Source organism: Bufo bufo, chromosome 2 (genome assembly GCF_905171765.1).
Source record: "Bufo bufo chromosome 2, aBufBuf1.1, whole genome shotgun sequence".
Lineage (NCBI taxonomy): Eukaryota > Metazoa > Chordata > Amphibia > Anura > Bufonidae > Bufo > Bufo bufo.
Genome location: NC_053390.1, coordinates 505,407,091 through 505,434,569, shown reverse-complemented (window position 1 = coordinate 505,434,569; position 27,479 = coordinate 505,407,091). Strand labels below are relative to the sequence as shown.

Genomic DNA, 27,479 nt, shown 5'->3' with positions numbered 1-27,479 from the left:
CCTGTGATTACCATAATTCCACGACATTTCCTTCTTGGTGCTGGTGTTGCAGTTTCAATGTTGAGGACTATATATTGTGAGGGAGTAAGTATAGTTATCATTATGATTGTTGATTGTGTGTCAGTTTGATTAACACACGTTTTGTAGGACTTCTAGCGCTTCAATAGGAGAAGAAAATAAAGGTCTCAAGTTTAAACAATATCTGTTCTTATTTTCTGTTTCAGATTGTTATGTTGTTGTATTAGACTATATATGACAATTAAAGGGGTATTCCGGGAGTTTTTTTTTTACTGATGACCTTTCCTCTAGATAGGACATCAGTATCATTTTGCAAGGTTTTTGATGCAGTTTCTCAACTCATTTTATTTTTACCAATGGTTGTTTACTTCAATACAAAACAGAATTTTTGGTGCATGATTTTTGGTGCAGATCAGCACCAAAAACTACAGGGAACACACGCAAATATGTATGGAACTTTTTTACGCTTCCCATTATTTAAAGAGGACCTTTCACCGATTATTACACTATGAACTAACTATACAGACATGTAGAGCGGCGCCCGGGGATCTCACTGCACTTACTATTATCCCCGGGCGCCGCTCCGTTCTCCTGCTATGCCCTCCGGTATCTCTGCTCACTAAGTTATAGTAGGCGGAGATTCCAGTCACTAAGTTATGGTAGGCGGAGTCTGCCCTTGTTCTGCTCTAGCGCTGGCCAATCGCAGCGCAGAGCTCACAGCCTGGGAGGTTCTTTTCTCCCAGACTGTGAGCTCTGCGCTGCGATTGGCCAGCACTACAGAAGAACAAGGGCAGACTCCGCCTACCATAACTTAGTGAACGGAGATACCGGAGGGCATAGCGGGAGAACAGAGCGGCGCCCGGGGATAATAGTAAGTGCAGTGAGATCCCCGGGCGCCGCTCTACATGTCTGTATAGTTAGTTCATAGTGTAATAATCGGTGAAAGGTCCTCTTTCAGTGGTAGATTCAGCACAGATTTCACCCTAAGGGCCCGTTCACAAAATGGATTTTGGAAACACACTGAAAAAAATCAGCGCGGTTTTGGTGCAGTTTTTGGCACGTTTTTCAGCTTCAATTTCAATTGGAGAATCAACGTGGATTCCACACCAAAATAGAGCATCCTGCTTCTTTTTTCTACTTTTTTTCAACTTGGAAAATAAATGCAAGTCCATTCATTTCAATGGAAGGCTTTTCAGAGACATTTTTGGCATAGATTCCAAACGGAAAACGAGTAAAAAACAGCACAAAAAAAAAGCATTTTGTGAACAAGCCCCACGATAGGGCATGCTGCTTCTTTTTCCACATGGAAAAAAAGCAAGTACTGCTTCCCATTGAAATGAATGGTAGGCTGTTTTGATGGATTTTTTGGAGTTGATTTTGAAGCTGAAACACTCCAAAATCAGAACCAAAAAACTGTTTGAACTGGCCACTTTCACACAGTCAGTATTTGTAAGCCAAAACCAGAAGTGAGTCCGAAACACAGAAGCAGTACAAATCTTTCCATTATGTTTTCTCTCTGCAGGTTAAATTTTTGGCTTTGGCTCGCATATACTGATGCCATATACTGGCCAAAATATGAAAGTGTGAAAGCATCCTTAGTATGTGCTCCTGTCTCATAAAACCTGCACAGTAATAAAATAAAAACAAGTAGATAACCCAGTTTGTGATGATGCCTATAACAATGTCACTAAAAGTTCCCAGACACCTTCAATAGCTATCCTCCGAGTGTGTCCATTCAACTGACAGCTGTGTCTGTCGAACTCACCACCGCCACCTATACATGCTAGGTTTTTCTAAAGACGTATTTACACACGCTGACTGAGTGATCTTCTCACATATATCAATGACAGAATTTTTTTTTAACTGGATTCCCCCTTTAAGGCCAAACATCACTGCGTCTCATGCTTACACAGCCTCTTATGGGCAAAGGACAAGGTAGCTTTAAATCTGTTACTTGACAAATATCCACATATGGATCAAACAAGACAATGTTGGGAATATCATGAGTTATACTAGCTCTTCTTTGTCCCAGTAAATAAATCCGGCCATTTGCAGAACAGCATCCCATAAAGAACTTGCGGTTGAGGCATTCTTCTTCAATTACTGACCATACTTTAGTGCGGAAGTCGAAGCGTAGTGCCTTCCCACCAATGGTATATAGGATTCCATTAAGTACAGTCGCACACAGGTCATACCTTCAAAAAATATAAGTATAATTCAATGCTTATTACCAGTGATATATAAAGTATTATTTCCCAAACAAACCTGTGGGTAGTGCAGGGGAAGTGAAGAGTGCACTACTTTAGCTACAGCATGGGGAGGAAAAGCCATGGTGCTAAAGGAGAAGAATGAGGAAAATCCAATAAATGTAAAGTAACAATGTTTGAAACATTTATATCTGATACTGAGGTAGATGTGAATGGTTTTCAAGAGAAATTGTTCATGGGATAACCCCAAATGAAATAAGTATATTTTTGCCATACATTAAGAAGTTATAGGTAAGAGGACCTGACACTTGTCCTGACATATCTGTTTTAGTAACTACTTGCATTCCCTTGTAATAATTCTACAGCATAATCTTATGACTATAGTATTCCTACTAGAAGTTTAGGAATGAATTGTCAGCAGTTTGCAGTGAAGGTCCAGATGGGTGTTACCAGTTGAGGCATGTCCCTGCACAGTCTACCAATGGCAGCACTAATTGGATAGTGTCAGACTGTACATGAACACACCCCAAACTGGTAACATCCACCTGGACCTTCATTGCAAACTGCTGGCAATTCATTCATAAATTATAGACAAAATAATAGAGAAATGGCACATCATAGTGATACAAATAGATGCTCGAGAATTTGTATTGCAAGGGGACACAAATAGATACTAAAACAGACACGTCAGGAGAGGTAACAGGTTGTCTCTATCCCATCAGTCATGTTTTGGAATGAAGAGTGGGACAGAATATATGGGAACTTTTTCAAGTCTGTTCAAAGGGGTGACTAACTCATGAAGTTAGTTGAAAAAATGGCAAATGGTGTGGGGACTACTACATATAACACTACATAATTACATGGTTTCATTGTTTTTTTTATTATTGGGGCTCATGCACACGACCGTTATTGTTTTGCGGTCTGTTTTTTTTAACGGATCCGTTGTTCCGTATCTGAGTTTTTTTTTCTCTCATTTAAGTCCTCTTCCGTTCCATTATTCTACAAAACATATCCGTATGGTTTCCGTATGTGATACATTTTTTGCGGATCGGAAACAGTAACTTATTAATCACCAAACACATGAGCAATATGGGCTAGGCATAGCATTTCTACAGTATGGATCCACAAAATACGGATGACATACGGATGTGTTCCATGTGCATTCCGTATTTTTTGCGGACCCATTGACTTGAATCAGGCCTCGGACCGTGATTTGCGGACAATAATAGCACATGCACTACATGAAGACTCTCTAGATTATCTTCCACAGCACATTTTTGCCTCTTCTTAGGAAAAAAGAGGGCACCCCCCTAGGAGGGGGCAGTGAAGACAGAGATGATACAAGTGAAAGGCTTTTCTAGGGTTGCAAGGAGGAGGAGCAGGAGGAATGCTGTGACCCCTGGCTCCAAGACATGGTTTCAGACTCTGAGATGACATCCACGTTATCCTGCTGTGACTGAGAGGAAGGGTGAGCCATCTAGTCCACAATCTCATCCTCTGTGTCCTCCATAATAATGTAGTGCTTATTGGAAGCCTGGGAAGACCTATTAGGAGGCGTATAAAATATAGTCACAGGCTTGGTACACAGATTATTAAATGGTACTATCAAAATTTAGATTTATCTGTAATTTAAAGGCATAGGTGCAATCAAATGTCACTCCCCTTCTACAAACATACTGCACACTGCTAGTGTCAATTAGCAATAGTAATAATGCAATTTTTGCAGGCAAATCTCTTTTAACTACACAGTATGATGCAGTAATGTGTTCACTAACAGAGTTATAACAATGCCATTTTTTGTAGTGTCTTTGAACTACACGGTCTGTTGCAGTAATGCATTCACTAACACAGATATGATCATTTGTGTTACTGTAGTAAAATGGATTTGATGTAACTACCCGTTATTTTCCAGTAATATTCAATGTGTTTATTAATGCAGGTATAATGTGCACTGCACTGAAATGCACAATTACAAACAGTAAATTTAAACAGATTTTTAGAAGAAAAAAATGTGCAACTGTTTCGTGTTTGCAGCAGAAAAAAAGATAACTGCCTGTTCATACTGAAAAATATTATTTTCTTCCAGGATTTTGTAATGCAGAACTAGCTGCCAGCAAGCCGTGTTAAACACACGACTCTGATTGACCAGTCCCTCACTCCTTTACTCTCTCTATATACTTTCTCAAATCGAAGTCCCTAAAATATACTTATTTATATCTCCCTATTCTCTCTCTATACTCTCTTCATAGTATGCCTATAACAATAGATTAGTAGCTTGTGTCTGTAATAAAAATTTTTGTCAGACGCTGCCACAAAACATCCTTTCAGGTCACAAATTGAACACAGAATGGCGGTTCTTCTTTCTCTGCAGAAAGACCTGGCTGAATACTGCCCCTTCATAGGATGATCAGGTTGTCGTTCAGCCTTTGAACAAGTCAGGGCAAGCCCACCCCCACTTCCTTCCAGTATCATGTGATCCTCCATCTTCTTCCTCCCTCATGGTTTCCTCCACCAATATTCTGAGTAAAATGTTTCTAGGTGCCATTTTTAAATGATTTGTCCAAAAGAAATCGTCAAAACTTCGGATTCGTTAGGTGACAAATTTTGGTGAAATTTGTAACAAATCTGATTTGTTTAGAATCGATTCACTCATCTGTAGTTAAGCCCAGTCAAATTGATTTGTTGACACAGTGGTTCCACATCTACTGCAGTAACAGATAGATAGCCGACAGAGGAGAATGTAAAGATTCCTGCTCTGTGCTCTGGTATGTTCACAGAGTAAGAAACTGATTTAAAGGGGTATTTCCATCACATACAATGGGGGCTAGGGTATGCCCCCATTGTCTAATAGGTGCGGGTCCCAACGAGAATGGAGCGGGGAGAGCTGTGGCTGGAGGACCCTGGATTTCCCGGGGTCCTTCCACCACCAAGCGCTGCTCCCCGCTGCTCTCATAGAAGTGAATGGGAGCGCACCGCACACGCGCGGCCACTGCTCCCATTCATTTCTATGGGGCAGACGGAAATAGCCAAGCCAGCACTCTGCTATTTTCGGCGGCCCCATAGAAATGAATGGAGGGCGGCTGCGCACCTATCAGACAATGGGGGCATATCCTAGCAATATGCCCCCATTGTCTGAGATGGCAAAACCCATTTAACAGGGAAACGTTATGCCATGCTCTGTGTGATAGAATTTGCAAATGTCTCTCATCTACAAAAAACTACATTTAAATACCTACTGATGTTACGTATTTCAGTGGATGTCTTCCTGCTGCTAATTTCAGGAATTATGACTTATATGTGCATTGTATAAACATTTAATTCTCACTTATTTGTGGATGTTGTTTTATATTGTTCAATTACCTACTGCCACCACTACAATGGTTTTGTAGTGACCATATTTATTATATGCCACTGTCAGATGATTGGTTTCTGTATTCGTTTTGCTAATTAAATAAATAATTAAAATAGAAAAAAAGTTTAACGTGCTGTCACAAATGATAGGGATAAGTGCAGCCCAAAGCTCGACCCACACCACTATCCCTACCTACTTGCACAGTCCGTCCTAACTGACGGTGTACAACTCGGTGGCGGTCCCTAGCTTAAGTACGTGCGGGGGCTTATAGGGAGGAACGAGAGTGGAGAAAACAACAAAGTTAGGACAGAACACACAGAAGCAAACACTAAGCAGAAGACAATACCAAGGTCAAAACTCGCCAAGTTCAGAACCAGGAGATCACATCAGTACCAGGGGAAACACCAAAATCAACGTCAAATACAAGTCGCACAAAGACACACATGCAGGCAAACGCTAGTGAGGTTGAAAGACCAATCACAGGCAACCTGTGACCAGCAGGCTGCCTGTTTAAATAGCAGGAACAAGTGAGTCACATGACGTGATCAGCGTCACGTGACCCAAGTCCAGCTCAAACCATCGTGAGTAATCGGCACTCAGTTCACACATCAGCTAGGAGTTTAGGACGCCGACCACGTCCTCGCTCCAGTGATTGTGGGTCCGGTGGCCCCTCATGGAAGAGGGGGTACTGTAACGAGGAGCCGGCGACGTGCTTCCTCCTTCCTTCCACGAGGGGCCACCGGACCCACAATTACCGGAACGGGTTTTTCAGAGTGAGTTAGATGGAATTTTCTCCCCAACCTCGCAGCATGCATCCTACTAGCCGGCACCCAAGACTCTCCTCAGGACCAAAACCCCTCCAATGGACCAAATATTGAAGAGAATTCCGGACCTTTCTAACATCAAGAATCCTAGAAATCTCAAATTCTGGTTGACGGCAACCACCACTGGTGACAGAGATTCCTGTGTATTGGATACAGGCGACACATACTTTTTGAGTAAAGATTTATGAAACACATTATGAATACGAAAAGAGTCAGGCAATGGTAACTTAAAAGACACAAGATTAATCATTTCAATAATCTCATATGGTCCAATAAACCGTGGTGCAAACTTATTGGAAGGTACCTTCAAGGACAAATTCCAAACTTAATCACCTAACCCAAAATCTACTCCTCGAGAGCGCTTTTTATCTGCATTAGTTTTTTTAATCTCTTGGGCTTTTTTCAGGTTCGACTGAACCTGGACCCAAACTGTGCACAGTTCTTTAGCTACCAGATCAGCTTCCGAAACTTGTGAGGAAGATGACGAAAACGAACTAAAACTTGGAATTCCATGTAACCGTATAACATGATCAACAAACAGAGAAGCTAGAGTTTTAGCATTGGGCAGTTTTGACAGAGGGATGAAGTGCACCATTTTACTAATTCTGTCCACAACTACCCATATCATCGACTTACCTTCAGACACCGGTAGGTCGGTAATAAAGTCCATGAAGAGATGGGACCAAGGTCTACTAGGGATGGGCAGTGGTCGTAACTCCCCCACTGGACAAGACCTAGGTGTCTAGGACCTGGCACAAACCTCCCATGAAGACACATATGAGTGGACATCTCTAGACAAAGTAGGCCACCAATAAAACCCAGAGACTAATTCCTTGGTGGCATTAATACCCGGATGTCCACTAAACACAGAATTATGGCACTCACCCAACAGTCGGAGACGTAAATTACCCAGGACAAATAACTTATCTGTAGGAGATTGTACTGAGGCCAAGTGTTGCCCCGTGATTATTTCGGTTGTCACATCGGAGGAGACCGAAGCCATAATGACAGACTGAAATGCACAAAAACTTCGAGATAGGGCATCTGCTTTGACATTTTTACTTCGTGGCCTGAAAGTAACACAAAAGTTAAAGCGTGTGAAGAACAATGCCCACCTAGCCTGTCTGGGATTCAAACGTTTAGCAGATTGCAAAAGCATCAAATTCTTAACAGTAATTACAGTAACCTGATGTTGAGTCCCCTCCAAAAAATGCCACCATTCCTCAAAGGCCCATTTAATAGCAAGTAATTCACGATTACCAATGTCGTAATTTCTCTCCGTAGAGGACAATTTGCAAGAGAAAAAGGTGCAAGGCCTCAGTTTAGTGAGAGTTGATGACCCCTGGGAGAGTACGGCTCCAACTCCATCCTCTGCGGCCTCAACCTCAACCACAAAAGGCCTTTCTTGATCTGGTTGGATTAACACTGGAGCATTAATAAAACACCTCTTGAGGGTTTCAAAAATTTCTATGGCTTCTGACTACCAATTAGTTAGATCCGCCCCCTTCTTGGTTAGGTCGGTGAGTGGCTTAGCAATAATAGAAACATTTTTGACAAATTTTGGATAATTAGAAAACCCCAGAAACCGTTGTAATGCTTTCAGAGAGGAGGGCCTCACCCACCCCAGAATAGCCTGCACTTTCCCTGAAACCATCTTAAAGGATAGGGGTTTGAGAATATATCCCATAAATAGAATTTCTTGTACTCCAAAGGTACACTTTTCACTTTTAGCAAATAGTTGGTTCTCTCGAAGAACCTCCAGTACCTGTCTAGTGTGGCTAATGTTAGAGTTCCAGTCAGGTGAATAAATCAAAATATCATCCAAGTAAACAATCATAAATTTTCAAATAAATTGTCTAAAAATATTGTTGACAAAATTTGGGAAAACCGCCGGAGCATTACTTAGACCAAACGGCATTACTAAATATTCAAAATGACCCTCAGGGGTATTAAAGGCCGTTTTCCACTAATCCCCCTCCTTTATTCGAATGAGATTATATGCCCCCCTGAGGTTGAGTTTAGTAAACCAGTGAGCGCCAAGAATTTGGTTAAACAGGTCTGGAATTAAGGGCAAGGGGTACTGATTCTTGATGGAAATTTTATTTAATTCTCTATAATCAATACACGGCATCAAGCCACCATCCTTTTTTGCGACAAAGAAAAACCCTGCCCCCATAGAATATACCGAGGGCCTAATATGCCCTTTTAGTAAGCTTTACTTCAAGTAATCCCTCATAGACTGCCATTCTGGTCCGGACAAGCTATAAATACGACTCCTTGGATGCTTGGATCCCGGAACAAGGTCGATGGCACAGTTATAAGGTCTATGAGGGGGAAGGAAATCAACCTCGGACATAGAAAAAACTTTAGAAAAGTCGCTGATGTACGAGGGAAGACAGTTTGACTCCGCAGAGACTCTAGCCTGAATAACAGGTAGACAACAAGAATCATATTTCACCCCCCATTTATCTAATTCGCCCGTGGACCAGTTGATAACTGAATTATGAACCTGGAGCCAAGGTAGACCTAGAACTACCTCCACAGTGTGGAATCAATAGCAATAATATGAATAGGGTTAGCGAGGGACAACATCGGCAGACCAAGGGAAAGAGCAAAGTTATTGGTCAATAAAATTAGAGGCAGACCCAGAATCAACAAATGCCTTCTCAAACCCCTTACTGGAGCCAAAAGAAATAATTACTGGTAACAACACTTTCTCTTTAACCACCTTGGGAAGTACCTTATCCTTCTGGGCATCTGGACATGAAAATCTCCTGGAAGGAGGGACTTTAGGACATTGCTGTAACCAATGATCCGATTCTCCGCACTAAAAGCAGGCACCCTTTTGACATCTCAGATCTCTCCTGGTCATTCTGAGCTGCATAGGCTCCCCTGGATAATTCTCAACTTGGAGTCTTGAGGGTGAGGGTACAGGTGTGACCAACACCAGTGGAGACGTCAGTTGTTCTCTTTGTCTTTCACTAAATCGTCGGTCCAGTCTAACAGCTAGAGTCATAGTCTGTTCTAAGGTGTCAGGGAGGGGGTAACTGACCAACATATCTTTCACATTTTCTGAGAGTCCTAACCGGAACGGACATCTAAGCGCCGGATCATTCCACCCACAGGAAATGCACCATTTCCGAAATTTGGTGCAATATTTCTCCAGGGGTTTGTCTCCCTGACTAAGGGACCTTAATTGACTCTCAGCCACGGCCGCCTTATCAGGTTCATCGTAATGCACACTTAAGGCCTGAAAAAACGCCTCAACATTAGGCAAGGGGAATCTGTGGGGAGATAGTAAGCCCATTCTTGTGGGTCTCCTTGCAACAAAGAGATAATGATGCCAACTCTCTATTGTCCGGAATTCGAAGAGTGTGGGGGTAACCGAAAATTCAACTTACAGCTCTCTTTAAAAGTCAAAAATGCTTCCTTTCCCCGAAAAACGATCAGGCAGTTTGACATGAAGTTCAAGAGTCATAGCGAAGGAGGCTGCTACAGATGGAGGCTGCCACAATTCCTGCTGCTGTAACCTCTTTGCCAAATCCTGCACCATTTGGGCGAAACTATGTACCTGATCAGTAAGTACTCGCATAGGGTCCATGGTATTAGGTATGACCTGTGATTCTATCACAAATGGTAGGGATAAGTGCAGTCCTAAGCTCCACCCACACCACTATCCCTACCTACTTGCACAGTCTGTCCTAACTGACGGTGTACAACTGGGCGTCGGTCCCTAGCTTAAGTACGTGCGGGGGCTTATAGGGAGGAACAAAAGTGGAGAAAACAGGAAAGCTAGGACAGAACACAAAGAAGCAAACGCTAAGCAGAACACAATACCAAGGTCAAAACTCGCCGAGGTCAGAACCAGGAGATCACATCAGTACCAAGGGAAACACCAAAATCAATGTCAAATACAAGCCAAGGTCAGGAGGTCACACACTACAAAGGGGTAACACAGGATCGAGAGTCAAAATCAAACCGAGGTCGAGTACACAAAGACACACATGCAGGCAAACGCTAGTGAGGTTGAAAGACCAATCACAGGAAACCTGTGACCAGCAGGCTGCCTGTTTAAATAGCAGGAACAAGTGAGTCACGTGATGTGGCCAGCATCACGTGACCCAAGTCCACCCCAAACCATCTGAGCACCGATTAGTCACGATCGGCGCTCAGTTCACACATCAGCTCGGAGGACGTCGGCCTCGCTGAGGAGGCGTGCGCGGCCGGGTCCTCAGCGCCTCCTGGTCTCCATGGAGATGAGGACGCCGGCCACGTCCTCGCTCCTGCAGGATGCTGGCGGCGCAGAAAGGAGGAAGCGCGTCACTGGCTCCCCGTTACATGTGCCTCTTACATAGCTACTTTAAATCTTTCTCAGATAGCTGTTTAAGTGGTGTATGTTCAATGAACCCCTATACCACTCTGCTCTCCGTGTAGAGCCAAACAGAGGTGATTCATTTTAGCCATTGACAAGGGTCTCAGCACCCTGACTCCACTAATCAAAACATCTGTAATGTGACTATGGCATGCCACAAATAAAATAAAAATTTAACTCTAAACTAAGTGGGGAATAAGTCTGTGGTTATCCACATCTTTGTAATGTCCGTAACAGACAAGAGTCAGGGTCCTTTTACACGGACCGATTATCTGACAGATGATCCGGATTGAAGCAGATGCCCCCGATCACTGTCAGATCATCTGTGAAAGTGACTGCTGCATTTACACGCAGCAATCACCTCCGCTGTATGGGGACAAGTGATCGCTTGTCCCCATGGAAAATCATTGTTTCAGCGCAGCAGATTGTTGTTTATACACCACAATCTACTGCACAGGAACAATGATTTTCCCCATAGCAGGACGACACGATCATCCGGAGATTGACAACAACTTTTAAGCTACTTTCACATCTGCACTTTCCCTTTCCGCTATTGAGATCCATCATAGGATCTCAATAGCGGGGGAAAACACTTCCGTTTTGTCCCCATTCATTCTCAATGGGGACAAAACTGAACTGAATGAAACGGAATGTACCAGAATGCATTCCATTCCATTTGGTCCCCATCACTGACAGAAAAACGGTGTAAGCAACGTTTTTCTTTCCGCAATGTGGTGCGGAACAAGATGGATCCGTCATGACACCCAGTGTAAGTCAATGGTGGTGAATCCGTTATCTCGGACACAATAGAAAACTGATCTGTCCCCCATTGACTTCCAATGGTTTTAGAGACGGATCCATCATTGCTATGTTAAAGATAATACAACCAGATCCATTCATAAAGGATGCAGACGGTTGTATTATCGCGACTGAAGCATTTTTGCTGATCCATGCTGGATCCAGCAGAAACTCTGGTGTGAAAGTAGCCTTACACTGTCACACTTTATACAAACGCTCTTCCCCAATAATCTGACAGATAATATCAGTTTAAAAGGAAGTGCGAAAGTCTGTTGTATTGTAGATGTAGAAGCTATCTTACGAAAAGGATAAACTCTGTTTTGGCCTTTTTGACCTAATCAGCGAATAAGGACCTTCTTAGCTTTGTGAAGATACCATGGTTGAGCAAATCTTACTTCTAGAGGAGAGCCATTTCTCTCAGTTTTCTTCATAGTTTTTATTTTCAACATTAAACTTTTATTATTTTAAGCCACTAAATTATATAAAAAAGTATTGTAGCAGACTTGTTAAGGATTTAAACAATATGTAATGCTAGAAAAAGGGTTCCCAAGGAATCATCTAACAATGTTTGAACTTATTTAATGAAACAGAAACTGACCCCTCACTCTTAATATCTATAGTTTTTTTTTAACGGCCGTCACACGTCCGATTTAAGAACAATGGTAATCTATGTGGTTATTCACACGGCAATTTTTTTGACAGCCAGTGAATAAAGGACATAAAAAAATAGAACATGTTCTTGCTTGTCCATTTTCACTGACCGACTGCCCCCATACAATTGAATGGGATTATTTTTAGCGTCCGTTTCTCAGAAAGACATCAGTGAAAAAACATATGTTAAAAACTGACAGTTGGATGTTTTTTTTTACTGTAGTGTGCATGTAGCCAAATCTGCTATGCCAGTTTTGTGGCATAAAAAAGTTGCAAGTGATGTTGTGTGCGACTTTTTGCGTCAAAAGTCGCACATAGCTGCGCCTTCTCATGCCACTTTAAGAAAGTTTTACCAGTGGATCACTTTTAAGCTATACTTATGACATGCAACTTTTTAAAATGTTGCAAAAAAGCAAGTTTTCGGCTATTTCCAGCAGTCCCATAGAGCTGAATGGAGAAGTGGTCACGCAGTACGCTCTCCATTCATTTCTATGGGACTTCCAAAAATAGCCAAGTGTGCTCGCTCAGCTATTTTTGGAACTCCCATAGTAATGAATGGAGAGCACGTTGCACATGCGCAGTGCGCTCTCGTTCACTTTTGAGGGCGTCGTTCTAGTGATAAACTATAAGAAAAAGGAAAGTTCAGCAGATCTCACCTGCCCCTCCTTCACCAGTGAGCACGGAACACCCGTGTGAGGTCCGGGCAACAATGCAAAAAAGGGGTTTTAAGGAATCGAGCTCCACTGTGATAAAAGGAATCTTTTATTTTGCTTGCGGTAAAATCTCATCCATAAGTTACAAAAATAGCAGTCTTATCTATGCGTTTCGGGCTACCAGAGACAATTCCAGCCCTTCCTCATGACACAGTAAGACATTAAGAGTGGGATCCTTTATAGGGGATGATGCACCTGTTTCCACTAATTATGTTCACATGACTGCATCCACCCCCAGAAAGGTGCCACACCTATGAACAACTCTTCTCATGAAAATAAAAATAAACAAAAAAGACCAAAAAAACATATATAACATAGTAAAAAAAAAAAAAAATATGCAGAAACACGCATAAGGTATATGGGATAAAAGGTTACTGGACTATAATAACATATAATAAAATAAAGAAGAAAGGGAAGAGGGAGATCCCCTATATGTGTTCCCAGAAATGAAAGCTGCATGGATTATAAAGTGTGGATTATTGCTGCAAAATTAAATCCAGACGTTTGTTTAAACCATCTGGTTGACGTGTATTTAATGCAAAAATCCAGAAGGACTCTCTATTTAATAATTTCCTTCTGTGATCCCCTCCACATTTGGGCAGAAAAACTTTTTCTATGCCTTGTACCACCATATCTGATGTGTCCCCACCATGGCAAACAGCTGCAGATACATTGCGATTGACATGGTGGGGCACATCAGAAATGTGTTTACGTGTTCTGACTTTGATAGCGTTAGTGGTGCACCCCACATATTGCAGATTACACTTTTTACATGTAATTAAGTAAACTGCATAGGATGTATTATAATTGAGATACGATTTCACTTGAAACACTCTACCATTTGATGCTGAAACAAAAGTCTTGGAGATCAGCATATGTGTGCAGCAAATACACCTGTGGTGTCCACACCTATAGCTCCCTTTGGTCTTAAGCCAGACTGGTTGCGATTTTTTCTCCTCCTGGTACAGACTGGGGCTGACATAGTTTGCGATGGTGGGCGCCCTTCTGGCTGCACACTGAACCCCATCTGCAACTATGTCAGTCCATTCCTTGTCATATGCCAGGACAGGAAAATGTTTTTTTATGATATAACTTATTTGTTTAAACTCAGTACTATATTGAGTAACAAACAGGTTGTTCCTCCTGCTACTAGTATATCTGGAATTTTTGTTATGATGTTTATTGTTGTTAACTGCAGTGCAGGGTTCACCCCCCTTTTTTTCTAGTGTGTTTTCCTGTCTAGGATAAAATAGGGATCCTCTCTCAATGATTGAGACCTGTCGTATTGCATCCTCCTCCTGTTTTATGCCATAAGCTCTTTTATATAATCTGTGAGAGATATTTACAGCTTCCTCCATGAAGCTTTTTTCATCCGTGCAATTTCTTCTTGCACGTATTATCTCACTCCTAGGTATGTTAGCTAGTACATGTTTGGGGTGGCAAGATGTGGCATGCAATGTGGTGTTCCCTGCCATAGGTTTTCTGTACGTGCATGTGGAAACTTGATTGGTGGAGGGATCCCCCCTCAGGTGCAAATCCAAAAAGGAAATCTCCTGTGTGTCATGATGGACACTAAAATTGATAGTGTCCACGCAGGAGTTAATATAACTACAAAAAGATGGTATGGCCACCACATCTCCCGTCCAAATTAGGATCAGGTCATCGATGTAACGGCCATACCACCTGATGTAGTGCCAGAAAGGGTGGGCTTCGATGAGGAGAAAACTCCTCTCCCACCATGCCATAAAAATATTGGCTATGGAGGGAGAGAATTTGGCCCCCATCGACACCCCCGATATCTGGAGATAAAACTTGTTGTTGAACATAAAGAAATTGCGCCTGAGGAGGAAGTCCACCACCATGAGGACATATTCCTGCAAGCCTGCAGTAATGTTCCCATATGTTTTTAGGAACCAGGCTAGGGATCGTATGGCCAATTCATGTGGGATATTAGTGTATAAAGACACAACGTCCGCTGTGATCCATATATAGTTTGAGGACCATTCAATTTTCTCAATTGTTTGTAGAACGGACGCTGTGTCTTTAAGAAAGCCAGGTATGAGTGGTATAAGCGGTTGTAGTATAGAATCAACCCATTGTGAGAATCTTTCAGAGAATGATCCAATGCCCGCTACAATTGGCCTAAGGGGAGGTGGAAAAGTATTTTTATGTGTCTTAGGAAGTGCATGGAACACCGGAATGACGGGGGACATAATGTAAATATATTCGGATTCCCTGGTGGTCAGGAAACCCGATTTAATTCTCAAATCCAAGATATCTTTCAATTCCTTCTGAAAAGAGGAGAGGGGGTTGTCGCTGAGAGTAACATACACTGTGGTGTCACTAAGCATGGACTCAATTAGGGTCCTATAAAGACCACTGTCCAATACGACAACCCCACCCCCCTTGTCAGATTGTTTTATCACATTGTCCTCCCTCGATTTCATTTCCTTTAACGCTTTCATTTCATTTTTGGTAACATTGTTGCAGCCAACAGGATTCAAATTAATTTGATCATGCAACAGGACTAAGTCCCGTTCCACCAGTTCTTGGTATCGATCCAGTGCTGGGGATCTGGATTGAATCGGATAAAAATCCCGATTTTTAGTATAAAAATGCAGTGACCTATTGTTCAATTCCAGATCACTCAGGACTGTGTTCGATTCCTGTAATTCACATGCATGCATCATTTCATAGAAACTCATGTTCCTTATACCATCTGAACTTACATCAATATGAATGGACGGATCACTCGTGGACGCCACAAGGTGATCAGCGTCCTCAGTCTCCACAGCACAGACATCATCACCACATATGGGAACATTACTGCATATGGGAACATTACTGCAGGCTTGCAGGAATATGTCCTCATGGAAGTGCAGTAGACATCGCATATCTAGATTTTAGTAAGGCTTTTGACACTGTCCCACATAGAAGACTTATCAATAAACTGCAGTCATTGAGCATGGACTCCCATATTGTTGAGTGGATTAGGCAGTGGCTGAGTGACAGACAACAGAGGGTTGTAGTCAATGGAGAACATTCAAAACAAGGTCATGTTACCAGTGGGGTTCCACAGGGATCTGTACTGGGACCAATTTTGTTTAATATCTTCATAAGTGATATTGCAAAAGGCCTCGATGGTAAGGTTTGTCTTTTTGCTGATGACACAAAGATATGTAACAGGGTTGATGTTCCTGGAGGGAAACGACAAATGGAAAAGGATTTAGGAAAACTAGAAGAATGGTCAGAACTCTGGCAACTGAAATTTAATGTGGATAAGTGCAAGATAATGCACCTGGGGCGTAAAAACCCAAGGGCAGAATATAGAATATTTGACACAGTCCTGACCTCAGTATCTGAGGAAAGGGATTTAGGAGTAATTATTTCAGAAGACTTAAAGGTGGGAAGACAATGTAATAGGGCAGCACGACATGCCAGCAGAATGCTTGGATGTATAGGGAGAGGTATAAGCAGTAGAAAGAGTGAAGTGCTTATGCCGCTGTACAGAACACTGGTGAGACCTCACTTGGAGTATTGTGCGCAGTACTGGAGGCCATATCTCCAGAAGGATATAGATACTCTAGAGAGAGTTCAGAGAAGAGCTACTAAACTAGTACATGGATTGCAGGATAAAACTTACCAGGAAAGGTTAAAGGACCTTAATATGTATAGCTTGGAAGAAAGAAGAGACAGAGGGGATATGATAGAAACTTTTAAATACATAAAGGGAATCAACTCGGTAAAGGAGGAGAGCATATTTAAAAGAAGAAAAACTACCACAAGAGGACACAGTTTTAAATTAGAGGGGCAAAGGTTTAAAAGTAATATAAGGAAGTATTACTTTACTGAGAGAGTAGTGGATGCATGGAATAGCCTTCCTGCAGAAGTGGTAGCTGCAAATACAGTGAAGGGGTTTAAGCATGCATGGGATATGCATAAGGCTATCCTTCATATAAGATAGTGAAAAAGAACTGTGTACTAACTCGTACACAATGTGATACCTCTTGGCGCAGAACCACAACTGCGAGTGACGTCTTTTTAAAAATTATTTATTCATTCGAGTGACAACGCGTTTCGGAGTGAGAATACTCCTTTATCAAGTCTAAAAGAAACAGTAGTATATGAAGTAGTAGTGCCAAGAAATAAAAATGAAGGTAAAAATATATATATATAGAAATAAAAAATAAAAAATAATAAAAGTACAAATAAAAATAAAAATAAATAGAAATAACAATAAATACAACAAAAAAACAACAAAAAATCTTGTATGATACATCAACATGGTGTGCAGGTATTGGACTATAAAATTCACATGGAATAGTCACATAAATGTACCAAACATAGTCAGAAGGGTCCGGATTGTGTTGTAAAGGAACTTTTAACTTTCGTAGTTAAAGAGAATTTATATTAAAATCAATACTAATAGTCTTGGTGATATTAAAATTGGCAATAGTATTAGTTTGATGATAAAAAGAAAAAACTAATATTAATAGTGGTGGCCTTGATACAATAAGAACAGAGAGACTGATAAAATATATATAAAAATATGAGTCAGGGGATTCAAAATTACACAAACCGTGTCACTGACATTAATGCAACTGTACTAGCCACAAAACTAAGACGCTCACCAGCGAATTGGCGGTTAACACAGTGATATGATTACATACATTTATATATATATATATACATGAGTACACATATGCATAATCCGGATTAATTTCTGAGTAAATGGTTTGAAAGGATGGCTAATGTCTGGTAAATGTAGTGATATTAGAATAATGATAATAATAAGGAGAGGCACAGGGGAAAAAAAGGTGGGGGTATTTACCTTTGGAGCTGGGTACATACAGTTGGTGCGACTGATCCAATTGCTATGGGTTAAAACAATTAGAGAATTATGAGCTTTCATATTGATTTAGAACTAAAATGAAAGGTTATGAACTTGAAAAAATATATAATATATATTATATATAAAAGTAGATTAAGCCAAACCAAACATTAATATTGTGGGTGGAGCAGAGCATTACCTTGGTGTCGGGGTCCTGTATGTGTAGCGCAGCTTGCCACGTGTGTGGGAGCGCGCGCTTATTTGAGCCGGGCAGAAGGGAGGGGGGTGTGGCTGGTTACGGGCTGCCGATTGGAGGATGTGGTAAGGCGGGGGGCGTGGCTAGTGACCGACCGCTGCAGTGAGCTTGTCTGTGTGCGCGATGTCAGTGCGCTCTGTAAGGGAACGATGGCACTCGTAATAGGCGGGGGGCGGGGCTAATGACGGACTGCTGCAGTGAACTAGTCTGTGTGCGCGGTGTCAGTGCGCTCTGTAGGGGAACAATGGCACTAATAAAATGGGGGGTGTCCGGGCAGATATGTTCTGGCAATTGTTAGGGGGTGAATTTGTTAAGGATTGGTAATGTAGTTGAATACTGGTGTGTTGGTGTGTTTAATTGAGAATGGGCTGGGAGTGACTGTGGAATAATGTGTGAGATGGTGGCACTGTGGTAGATTGAAGGGACAATTTGAGAATATGAGAGTGTGAGGATGAAGCTTGGTGGTATTACTGATGAAAAATGATAATGACAAGAGTGTTTTCATATGGATTGTTATTATTAAATTTTATTTTAATGGATCAATGTATAAGAAGATAAAGGAGAAAAAGGGAGGGGGGAGTTTATTTCCCCATATATATTGTTATTATTATAAATTAATTAAATTATTTTAAAAATTAGATGTATTATAAGATGTATGTATTCAGAGATGGGGGGGGGGGTTCAAAGGAAGGAGGGGGACGTGTTAGAAACAATTGCTTTCAAGAGATTCGTTGAGACCATAGGGCTCTATTGTCTGTAGTTTGAATATCCAGAACATTTCTTTCCTTCTTAGTTTCTGATACCGGTTGGTACAGGCGGTGGGAATTTGTTCTATTGGTGTTATGGCAAGGTCCACAGGATTTTTGTTATGGCAGTGGAGGAAATGTCGCGAGACTCCATGTTTTATGAAACCGTTTGTAATGTTCCACCGGTGTTTGTTTATTCTCTCTCTCAGAGTCATGGTAGTGCGGCCTATATACTGTAATCCGCAGGTGCATTCTAGTAGGTAGATGACGTAGGATGATGAGCAATTTAGAAAATTTCCAATTTGGAATTGTTCACCGGTGACATTGCTGAAAAATCTGGTGACCCGGGAGGAGATGTTACTACAGCATTTGCATCGGCGGTAGCCGCACTTTTAGCTTCCAAGGACTTGGGGGAACATGGTTACGGTAGACGGTATTTGCGTCTTTTGGGACCGTAATCTACTAGGAGCGATGAGATTCTTGAGGGTTTGGGCCCTTCTGAAGGTTATTTGAGGTTTTGATTGAATGTGTTTTTTTAAAAAGGGATCTGCTTGTAAAATGGGCCAGTGTTTTGAAAAGATGTTACGCAAAACATTATGGTTGGTGTTGTATGTGGTGGTGAAGGAAGTTTGGTATTTCTTAGTGGTTTTTGAGTCACATTCTTCCGTTTTTGAAGACAAGCAGTTTTCTTGGGTGTATTTCTGTGTTCGCTGGAGGGCTGCCTTAATGACTCCAGTAGGATACCCTTTGTTTAGGAATCTTTTTTCTATGACTTGACTTTGTTGTTTAAAGTCCTCATCATTAGTGCAGTTTCTACGGATGCGTTTGAACTGACTGAATGGCACGTTGTTCTTCCATTTTTTGTGATGTGCGCTCTGGTAATCTAAATAGCTATTTCCATCTACTTTTTTAAAAAAGGTTTTGGTTTCTATAGATTTTTCTTTGGAAGAAAGGACTAGATCTAAGTATTCAACAGATGTTTTGGAATAGTTTGCTGTGAAGGTGAGGTTGAAATTGTTATTGTTCAAGTGAGTAGTAAATTTGTTGATGTCCTCTATACTTCCGTCCCAGATGATTAGTAGGTCATCGATATAACGTCTGTAAAAAATCAATTTTTTATGCCAAGCTTGCTCATTATGGATAAATTGCTCCTCAAAGACCCCCATGTATAAATTCGCGAAACTAGGCGCGAAGCGCGTCCCCATCGCGGTCCCTTTTGTCTGCTTATATATTTTGTCCTCAAAGGTAAAGATGTTATGGTTGAGTATAAACTCTATGGCTTCCAGTATGAACTGGCTTTGTCTGTGTGGCAGACTCTCGTCTCGCTGTAAAATTTGCCGTATGGCATTAATTCCTGTTGTGTGTGGGATATTGGAATATAAGGATGAAACGTCTAGTGTGGCCCAGGTGTAGGAATCCTTCCACTCAATTCCCTTGAGGAGGGTGATCAGAGTAGCTGAATCCTTTAGGTATGATGGTAATTGTATGACGAATTTCTGGAGCAAAATGTCAATATAGTGGGATAAGTTGCATGTCAAAGAGGAAATTCCGAAAATAATTGGTCTTCCTGGTGGGTTGGTGATGGATTTATGGATTTTAGGTAGATGATAGAATAATGCTAAATTCGGATGGTCAATGGTGATATATTCTTTTTCTTTTTTGGATAATATTTTTTGAACTTCGGCTGTTTTCAAGAGGGCTGTTAGTTTTTTGGCTAACCCCCCCCCCCCATCTCTGAATACATACATCTTATAATACATCTATTTTTTAAAATAATTTAATTAATTTATAATAATAACAATATATATGGGGAAATAAACTCCCCCCTCCCTTTTTCTCCTTTATCTTCTTATACATTGATCCATTAAAATAAAATTTAATAATAACAATCCATATGAAAACACTCTTGTCATTATCATTTTTCATCAGTAATACCACCAAGCTTCATCCTCACACTCTCATATTCTCAAATTGTCCCTTCAATCTACCACAGTGCCACCATCTCACACATTATTCCACAGTCACTCCCAGCCCATTCTCAATTAAACACACCAACACACCAGTATTCAACTACATTACCAATCCTTAACAAATTCACCCCCTAACAATTGCCAGCACATATCTGCCCGGACACCCCCCATTTTATTAGTGCCATTGTTCCCCTACAGAGCGCACTGACACCGCGCACACAGACTAGTTCACTGCAGCAGTCCGTCATTAGCCCCGCCCCCCGCCTATTACGAGTGCCATCGTTCCCTTACAGAGCGCACTGACATCGCGCACACAGACAAGCTCACTGCAGCGGTCGGTCACTAGCCCCGCCCCCGCCTTACCACATCCTCCAATCGGCAGCCCGTAACCAGCCTCACCCCCCTCCCTTCTGCCCGGCTCAAATAAGCGCGCGCTCCCACACACGTGGCAAGCTGCGCTACACATACAGGACCCCGACACCAAGGTAATGCTCTGCTCCACCCACAATATTAATGTTTGGTTTGGCTTAATCTACTTATATATATAATATATATAATATATTTTTTCAAGTTCATAACCTTTCATTTTAGTTCTAAATCAATATGAAAGCTCATAATTCTCTAATTGTTTTAACCCATAGCAATTGGATCAGTCGCACCAACTGTATGTACCCAGCTCCAAAGGTAAATACCCCCACCTTTTTTTCCCCTGTGCCTCTCCTTATTATTATCATTATTCTAATATCACTACATTTACCAGACATTAGCCATCCTTTCAAACCATTTACTCAGAAATTAATCCGGATTATGCATATGTGTACTCATGTATATATATATATAAATGTATGTAATCATATCACTGTGTTAACCGCCAATTCGCTGGTGAGCGTCTTAGTTTTGTGGCTAGTACAGTTGCATTAATGTCAGTGACACGGTTTGTGTAATTTTGAATCCCCTGACTCATATTTTTATATATATTTTATCAGTCTCTCTGTTCTTATTGTATCAAGGCCACCACTATTAATATTAGTTTTTTCTTTTTATCATCAAACTAATACTATTGCCAATTTTAATATCACCAAGACTATTAGTATTGATTTTAATATAAATTCTCTTTAACTACGAAAGTTAAAAGTTCCTTTACAACACAATCCGGACCCTTCTGACTATGTTTGGTACATTTATGTGACTATTCCATGTGAATTTTATAGTCCAATACCTGCACACCATGTTGATGTATCATACAAGGTTTTTTGTTGTTTTTTTGTTGTATTTATTGTTATTTCTATTTATTTTTATTTGTACTTTTATTATTTTTTATTTTTTGTTTTTTATTTTTTATTTCTATATATATATATTTTTACCTTCATTTTTATTTCTTGGCACTACTACTTCATATACTACTGTTTCTTTTAGACTTGATAAAGGAGTATTCTCACTCCGAAACGCGTTGTCACTCGAATGAATAAATAATTTTTAAAAAGACGTCACTCGCAGTTGTGGTTCTGCGCCAAGAGGTATCACATTGTGTACGAGTTAGTACACAGTTCTTTTTCAGTATTCTACATCACTCCTCTGGAGTGGTGGCTAATCCAAGGATTAAGAAGATACCGGCAGCATACCCCCCTTTGATCGACCCTCTCTCTCCCCCCTCTGCCTTTGCAAGTGTTGTACTGACACAAGCACAACACCAGAAGGTGAGTGTAATAATTGAAACAGTACACTCTCTAAATCTGATACCAAAAACTACTACCCTATGAGCGCCTTGTTTCCCGTTTATTTTGCCATAATTGCTTCATATAAGATAGGGCCAGGGACTATTCATAGGATTCAGATATATTGGGCAGACTAGATGGGCCAAATGGTTCTTATCTGCCGACACATTCTATGTTTCTATGGTGGACTTCCTCCTCAGGCGCAATTTCTTTATGTTCAACAACAAGTTTTATCTCCAGATATCGGGGGTGTCTATGGGGGCCAAATTCTCTCCCTTCATAGCCAATATTTTTATGGCATGGTGGGAGAGGAGTTTTCTCCTCATCAACGCCCACCCTTTCTGGCAATACATCAGGTGGTATGGCCGTTACATCGATGACCTGATCCTAATTTGGACGGGAGATGTGGCGGCCATACCATCTTTTTGTAGTTATATTAACTCCTGCGTGGACACTACCAATTTTAGTGTCCATCATGACACACGGGAGATTTCCTTTTTGGATTTGCGCCTGAGGGGGGATCCCTCCACCAATCAAGTTTCCACATGCACGTACAGAAAACCTATGGCAGGGAACACCACATTGCATGCCACATCTTGCCATCCCAAACATGTAATAGCTAACATACCTAGGGGTGAGATAATACGTGCAAGAAGAAATTGCACGGATGAAAAAAGCTTCATGGATGAAGCTGTAAATATCTCTCACAGATTATATAAAAGAGCTTATGGCATAAAACAGGAGGAGGATGCAATACGACAGGTCTCAATCATTGAGAGAGGATCCCTATTTTATCCTAGACAGGAAAACACACTAGAAAAAAAGGGGGGTGAACCCTGCACTGCAGTTACCAACAATAAACATCATAACAAAAATTCCAGATATACTAGTAGCAGGAGGAACAACCTGTTTGTTACTCAATATAGTACTGAGTTTAAACAAATATGTTATATCATAAAAAACATTTTCCTGTCCTGGCATATGACAAGGAATGGACTGACATAGTTGCAGATGGGGTTCAGTGTGCAGCCAGAAGGGCGCCCACCATCGCAAACTATGTCAGCCCCAGTCTGTACCAGGAGGAGAAAAAATCGCAACCAGTCTGGTTTAAGACCAAAGGGAGCTATAGGTGTGGACACCACAGGTGTATTTGCTGCACACATTGTTTCAGCATCAAATGGTAGAGTGTTTCAAGTGAAATCGTATCTCAATTGTAATACATCCTATGCAGTTTACTTAATTACATGTAAAAAGTGTAATCTGCAATATGTGGGGTGCACCACTAACGCTATCAAAGTCAGAACACGTAAACACATTTCTGATGTGCCCCACCATGTCAATCGCAATGTATCTGCAGCTGTTTGCCATGGTGGGGACACATCAGATATGGTGGTACAAGGCATAGAAAAAGGTTTTCTGCCCAAACGTGGAGGGGATCACAGAAGGAAATTATTAAATAGAGAGTCCTTCTGGATTTTTGCATTAAATACACGTCAACCAGATGGTTTAAACAAACGTCTAGATTTTATTTTGCAGCAATAATCCACACTTTATAATCCATGCAGCTTTCATTTCTGGGAACACATATAGGGGATCTCCCTCTTCCCTTTCTTCTTTATTTTATTATATGTTATTATATTCTAGTAACCTTTTATCCAGCATATACCTTAGGGCTCTTTCACACTTGCGTTGTCCGGATCCGGCGTGTACTCCATTTGCCGGAATTACACGCCGGACCTGGAAAAACGCAAGTGAACTGAAAGCATTTGAAGACGGATCCGTCTTCAAAATGCGTTCAGTGTTACTATGGCAGCCAGGACGCTATTAAAGTCCTGGCTGCCATAGTAGTAGTGGGGAGCGGGGGAGCAGTATACTTACCGTCCGTGCGGCTCCCGGGGCGCTCCAGAATGACGTCAGAGCGCCCCATGCGCATGGATAACGTGATCCATGTGATCACGTCATCCATGCGTGTGGGGCGCCCTGACGTCACTCTGAAGCGCCCGGGGAGCCGCACGGCCGGTAAATATACTGCTCCCCACTACACTTTACCATGGCTGCCAGGACTTTAGCGTCTTGGCAGCCATGGTAACCACTCTGAAAAAGCTAAACGTCGGATCCGGCGATGCGCCGAAACGACGTTTAGCTTAAGGCCGGATCCGGATTAATGCCTTTCAATGGGCATTAATTCCGGATCCGGCCTTGCGGCAAGTGTTCAGGATTTTTGGCCGGAGCAAAAAGCGCAGCATGCTGCGGTATTTTCTCCGGCCAAAAAACGTTCCGTTCCGGAACTGAAGACATCCTGATGCATCCTGAACGGATTTCTCTCCATTCAGAATGCATTAGGATAAAACTGATCAGGATTCTTCCGGCATAGAGCCCCGACGACGGAACTCTATGCCGGAAGAAAAGAACGCAGGTGTGAAAGGGCCCTTATGCGTGTTTCTGCATATTATTATTTTTTTTACTATGTTATATATAGTTTTTTGGTCTTTTTTGTTTATTTTTATTTTCATGAGAAGAGTTGTTCATAGGTGTGGCACCTTTCTGGGGCGGATGCAGTCATGTGAACATAATTAGTGGAAACAGGTGCATCATCCCCTATAAAGGATCCCACTCTTAATGTCTTACTGTGTCATGAGGAAGGGCTGGAATTGTCTCTGGTAGCCCGAAACGCATAGATAGGACTGCTATTTTTGTAACTTATGGATGAGATTTTACCGCAAGCAAAATAAAAGATTCCTTTTATCACAGTGGAGCTGGATTCCTTGAAACCCCTTTTTTGCAGTGATAAACTATAATTTTGAAATGTTTAGCCCAATTTTTAGTTTTAAAGTGCAACTGTCTCTTTAAAAGCTTCTGACATGTCATGTTGAGACCTCGCAGTCACTGAAACGAATGGTCAGCTAAGCACTGTGTCACTTTCTACTGTGATTGGCTTTGCTTGGAAAGATGAACTTAGCAATGTATGGACCAAACAATTCACTGTGACCAATATAATGCAAAAATACACACAAAGGAATTTATGAAGCTCTTATACTGTACCTGGGCATAGGAGAGTAGGTGATCACATTCCACACATCTGTCTTTGTGTTCAGCATCTGTATCCCACTATAGACATCACCATTCTCATCACGGCCACATATAACATACAGCTTGCAATCGACACTGACAGCTGCTGCTCTTTCAACGGGTCTAATGAGAGGTTTCCGGCTCTCCCATGTCATCTCTGCTAGATTCAAACTTTCTACATCTGCAACAACGCCTTCATCTGTGCTCCCACCAATGACATAGAGGTGCAGTCCTATTCCCACAGCACAGTGGCAGTTTCGAGAAATCTTCATAGGTGGCCCATCTCTCCAACAGTTATCAGAAGAATCATAAATGAGAACCCAGTCTATACTGTACCATACAAAATCTCCTCGGAAATATCCGCCAGTAACAATCACTAGGTTTCCTGTAATCACCCAGAACAAATAAGAAAATAATCATGGATCAATTTAATTGTATTCAGTTATTGCATTGCTAGCTTAAAATCCTTAGGATATGTCATCAATATCAAAACGGAGAGGTCTAACTCCCGACACCCCCCAGATCAGCTGTTTGAGAAGAACGCAGCGCTTCTATAAGCACTGCCTTCTCTACTCTGTTTACCTGCTCACTGCAGCAATTGCAGTGGTGAGCAGGTGTGTGGCTTCCCCATTCACTTCTATGGAACGGCTCCGTCTGTTCAAGTGAATACTACAGAGCCATCCCATAGAAGTGAATGGGGACGCCATACTTGTAATTACACCTGCCCACAACTGCAATTGCTGTAGTGAGCAGGTAAACAGAGCAGAGAAGGCAGTGCTCGTACGAGCGTTGTCTTCTCTTTAACCACCTCCGGACCGCTGTACGCACAGACGCGTCCTGGAGGTGGTCGTTTCATCCCTCCTGGACGCGCCGGCGCGTCCTCTCGCGAGACGCGAGATTTCGGTCACAGCCGGCCCGCGCATGCGCATCGCGGGCCGGCAAAAGTTAAAGGACTATTGCATCAGCAACCTGCCAGCCAATGATCGTCGCTGGCAGGTTGCTGATTTTTAAAAAATCGAATCACAAGCCAGATAACAGATCATATTAGTAAATATGATCTGTTATATGGCTTCTCTGCTCCTCTGCTGGTCCTTTTCGTCGGTTGGATCCAGCAGAGAAGCAGACATCACTGTGAGTACACACCAAACACTGCCCTTAGCCCCTGATCACCATCCATCACCCCCATCATCCAAATTAACCCCTTGATCGCCCCCTGTCAATCACTTAGTGAAAGACAAAAAGTGATCAGTGTAAACTGACACTTTTTTTTTTTCACTAGTATTGGCTGTTAGGTTTTAGGGATAGTTTAGGCCCCTTGGTTAGGTAGTTAGCGTCAGTTAGCGCCCACCCCACCGCACCGCAGTCACTTTTATTCGCTGTTTAGCGTATCGCTAATCAGCATTTGTACTTTTATAGTATCTGTAAGTGATCAAAACTGATCACGGTCAGATCTATAATAGTATTAGTGTCACCTTAGCTCGCCCTCCACCTAAAACGCAGTGTTTGCCCGATCAGGCCTGATCGGTCGCCCACACGTGCGTTCACCCACGCCCGCCCCACCGCAGTGACAAAAAATTTTTTTTTTTTGATCACTGCACATTCACTTTACACGCTCTGCGGCGATAAAAAAATCAGTTTTGATATTTTTTATCAACCGCAGCGGCCTCCGGTACTTCGCTAGCCTCCCCTTTGTAAGACAGGCTTGCTTTTTTTCTTAGGTAGTCTCAGGGAATACCCCTAAATTTAGTAGTCCAAAATGTCAAACAGGGGGTATTCTTCTGAAGAGGCCTACAGGATTCTGACCCAGTCGGATGAGGAATGGGAACCCTCATCTGACGAATCTAGCGGGTCAGAATATGAACCTGTAGAAAGCAGTGGCTCTCTGACCCAAAGTTTGGACGAGGAGGTTGAGGTCCCTGGCAGCACCAGGCGTACCCGGCCCCGTGTCGCTAGACCA

General features: G+C 41.9%; 1 protein-coding gene across 2 annotated transcripts in view; it reads right to left on the bottom strand.

Annotated features, from left to right (window-relative positions):
• Window positions 1–1,084: 1,084 nt before the first annotated feature.
• The window catches only part of LOC120991643 (kelch-like protein 23), an 88,981-nt gene continuing 62,586 nt past the window's right edge, over window positions 1,085–27,479 (bottom strand). The window contains exons 2-4 of one of the 2 annotated variants that reach the window (XM_040420439.1): window positions 25,496–25,907; window positions 2,284–2,353; window positions 1,085–2,213 (exon numbers count right to left, since the gene is read on the bottom strand). In XM_040420439.1, coding sequence (XP_040276373.1) covers window positions 2,208–2,213; window positions 2,284–2,353; window positions 25,496–25,907 — 488 coding nt within the window. In that variant the 3' untranslated portion in view covers window positions 1,085–2,207. The remainder of the gene's footprint in view (window positions 2,214–2,283; window positions 2,354–25,495; window positions 25,908–27,479) is intronic. The other variant, XM_040420438.1, reaches the window with a different exon arrangement.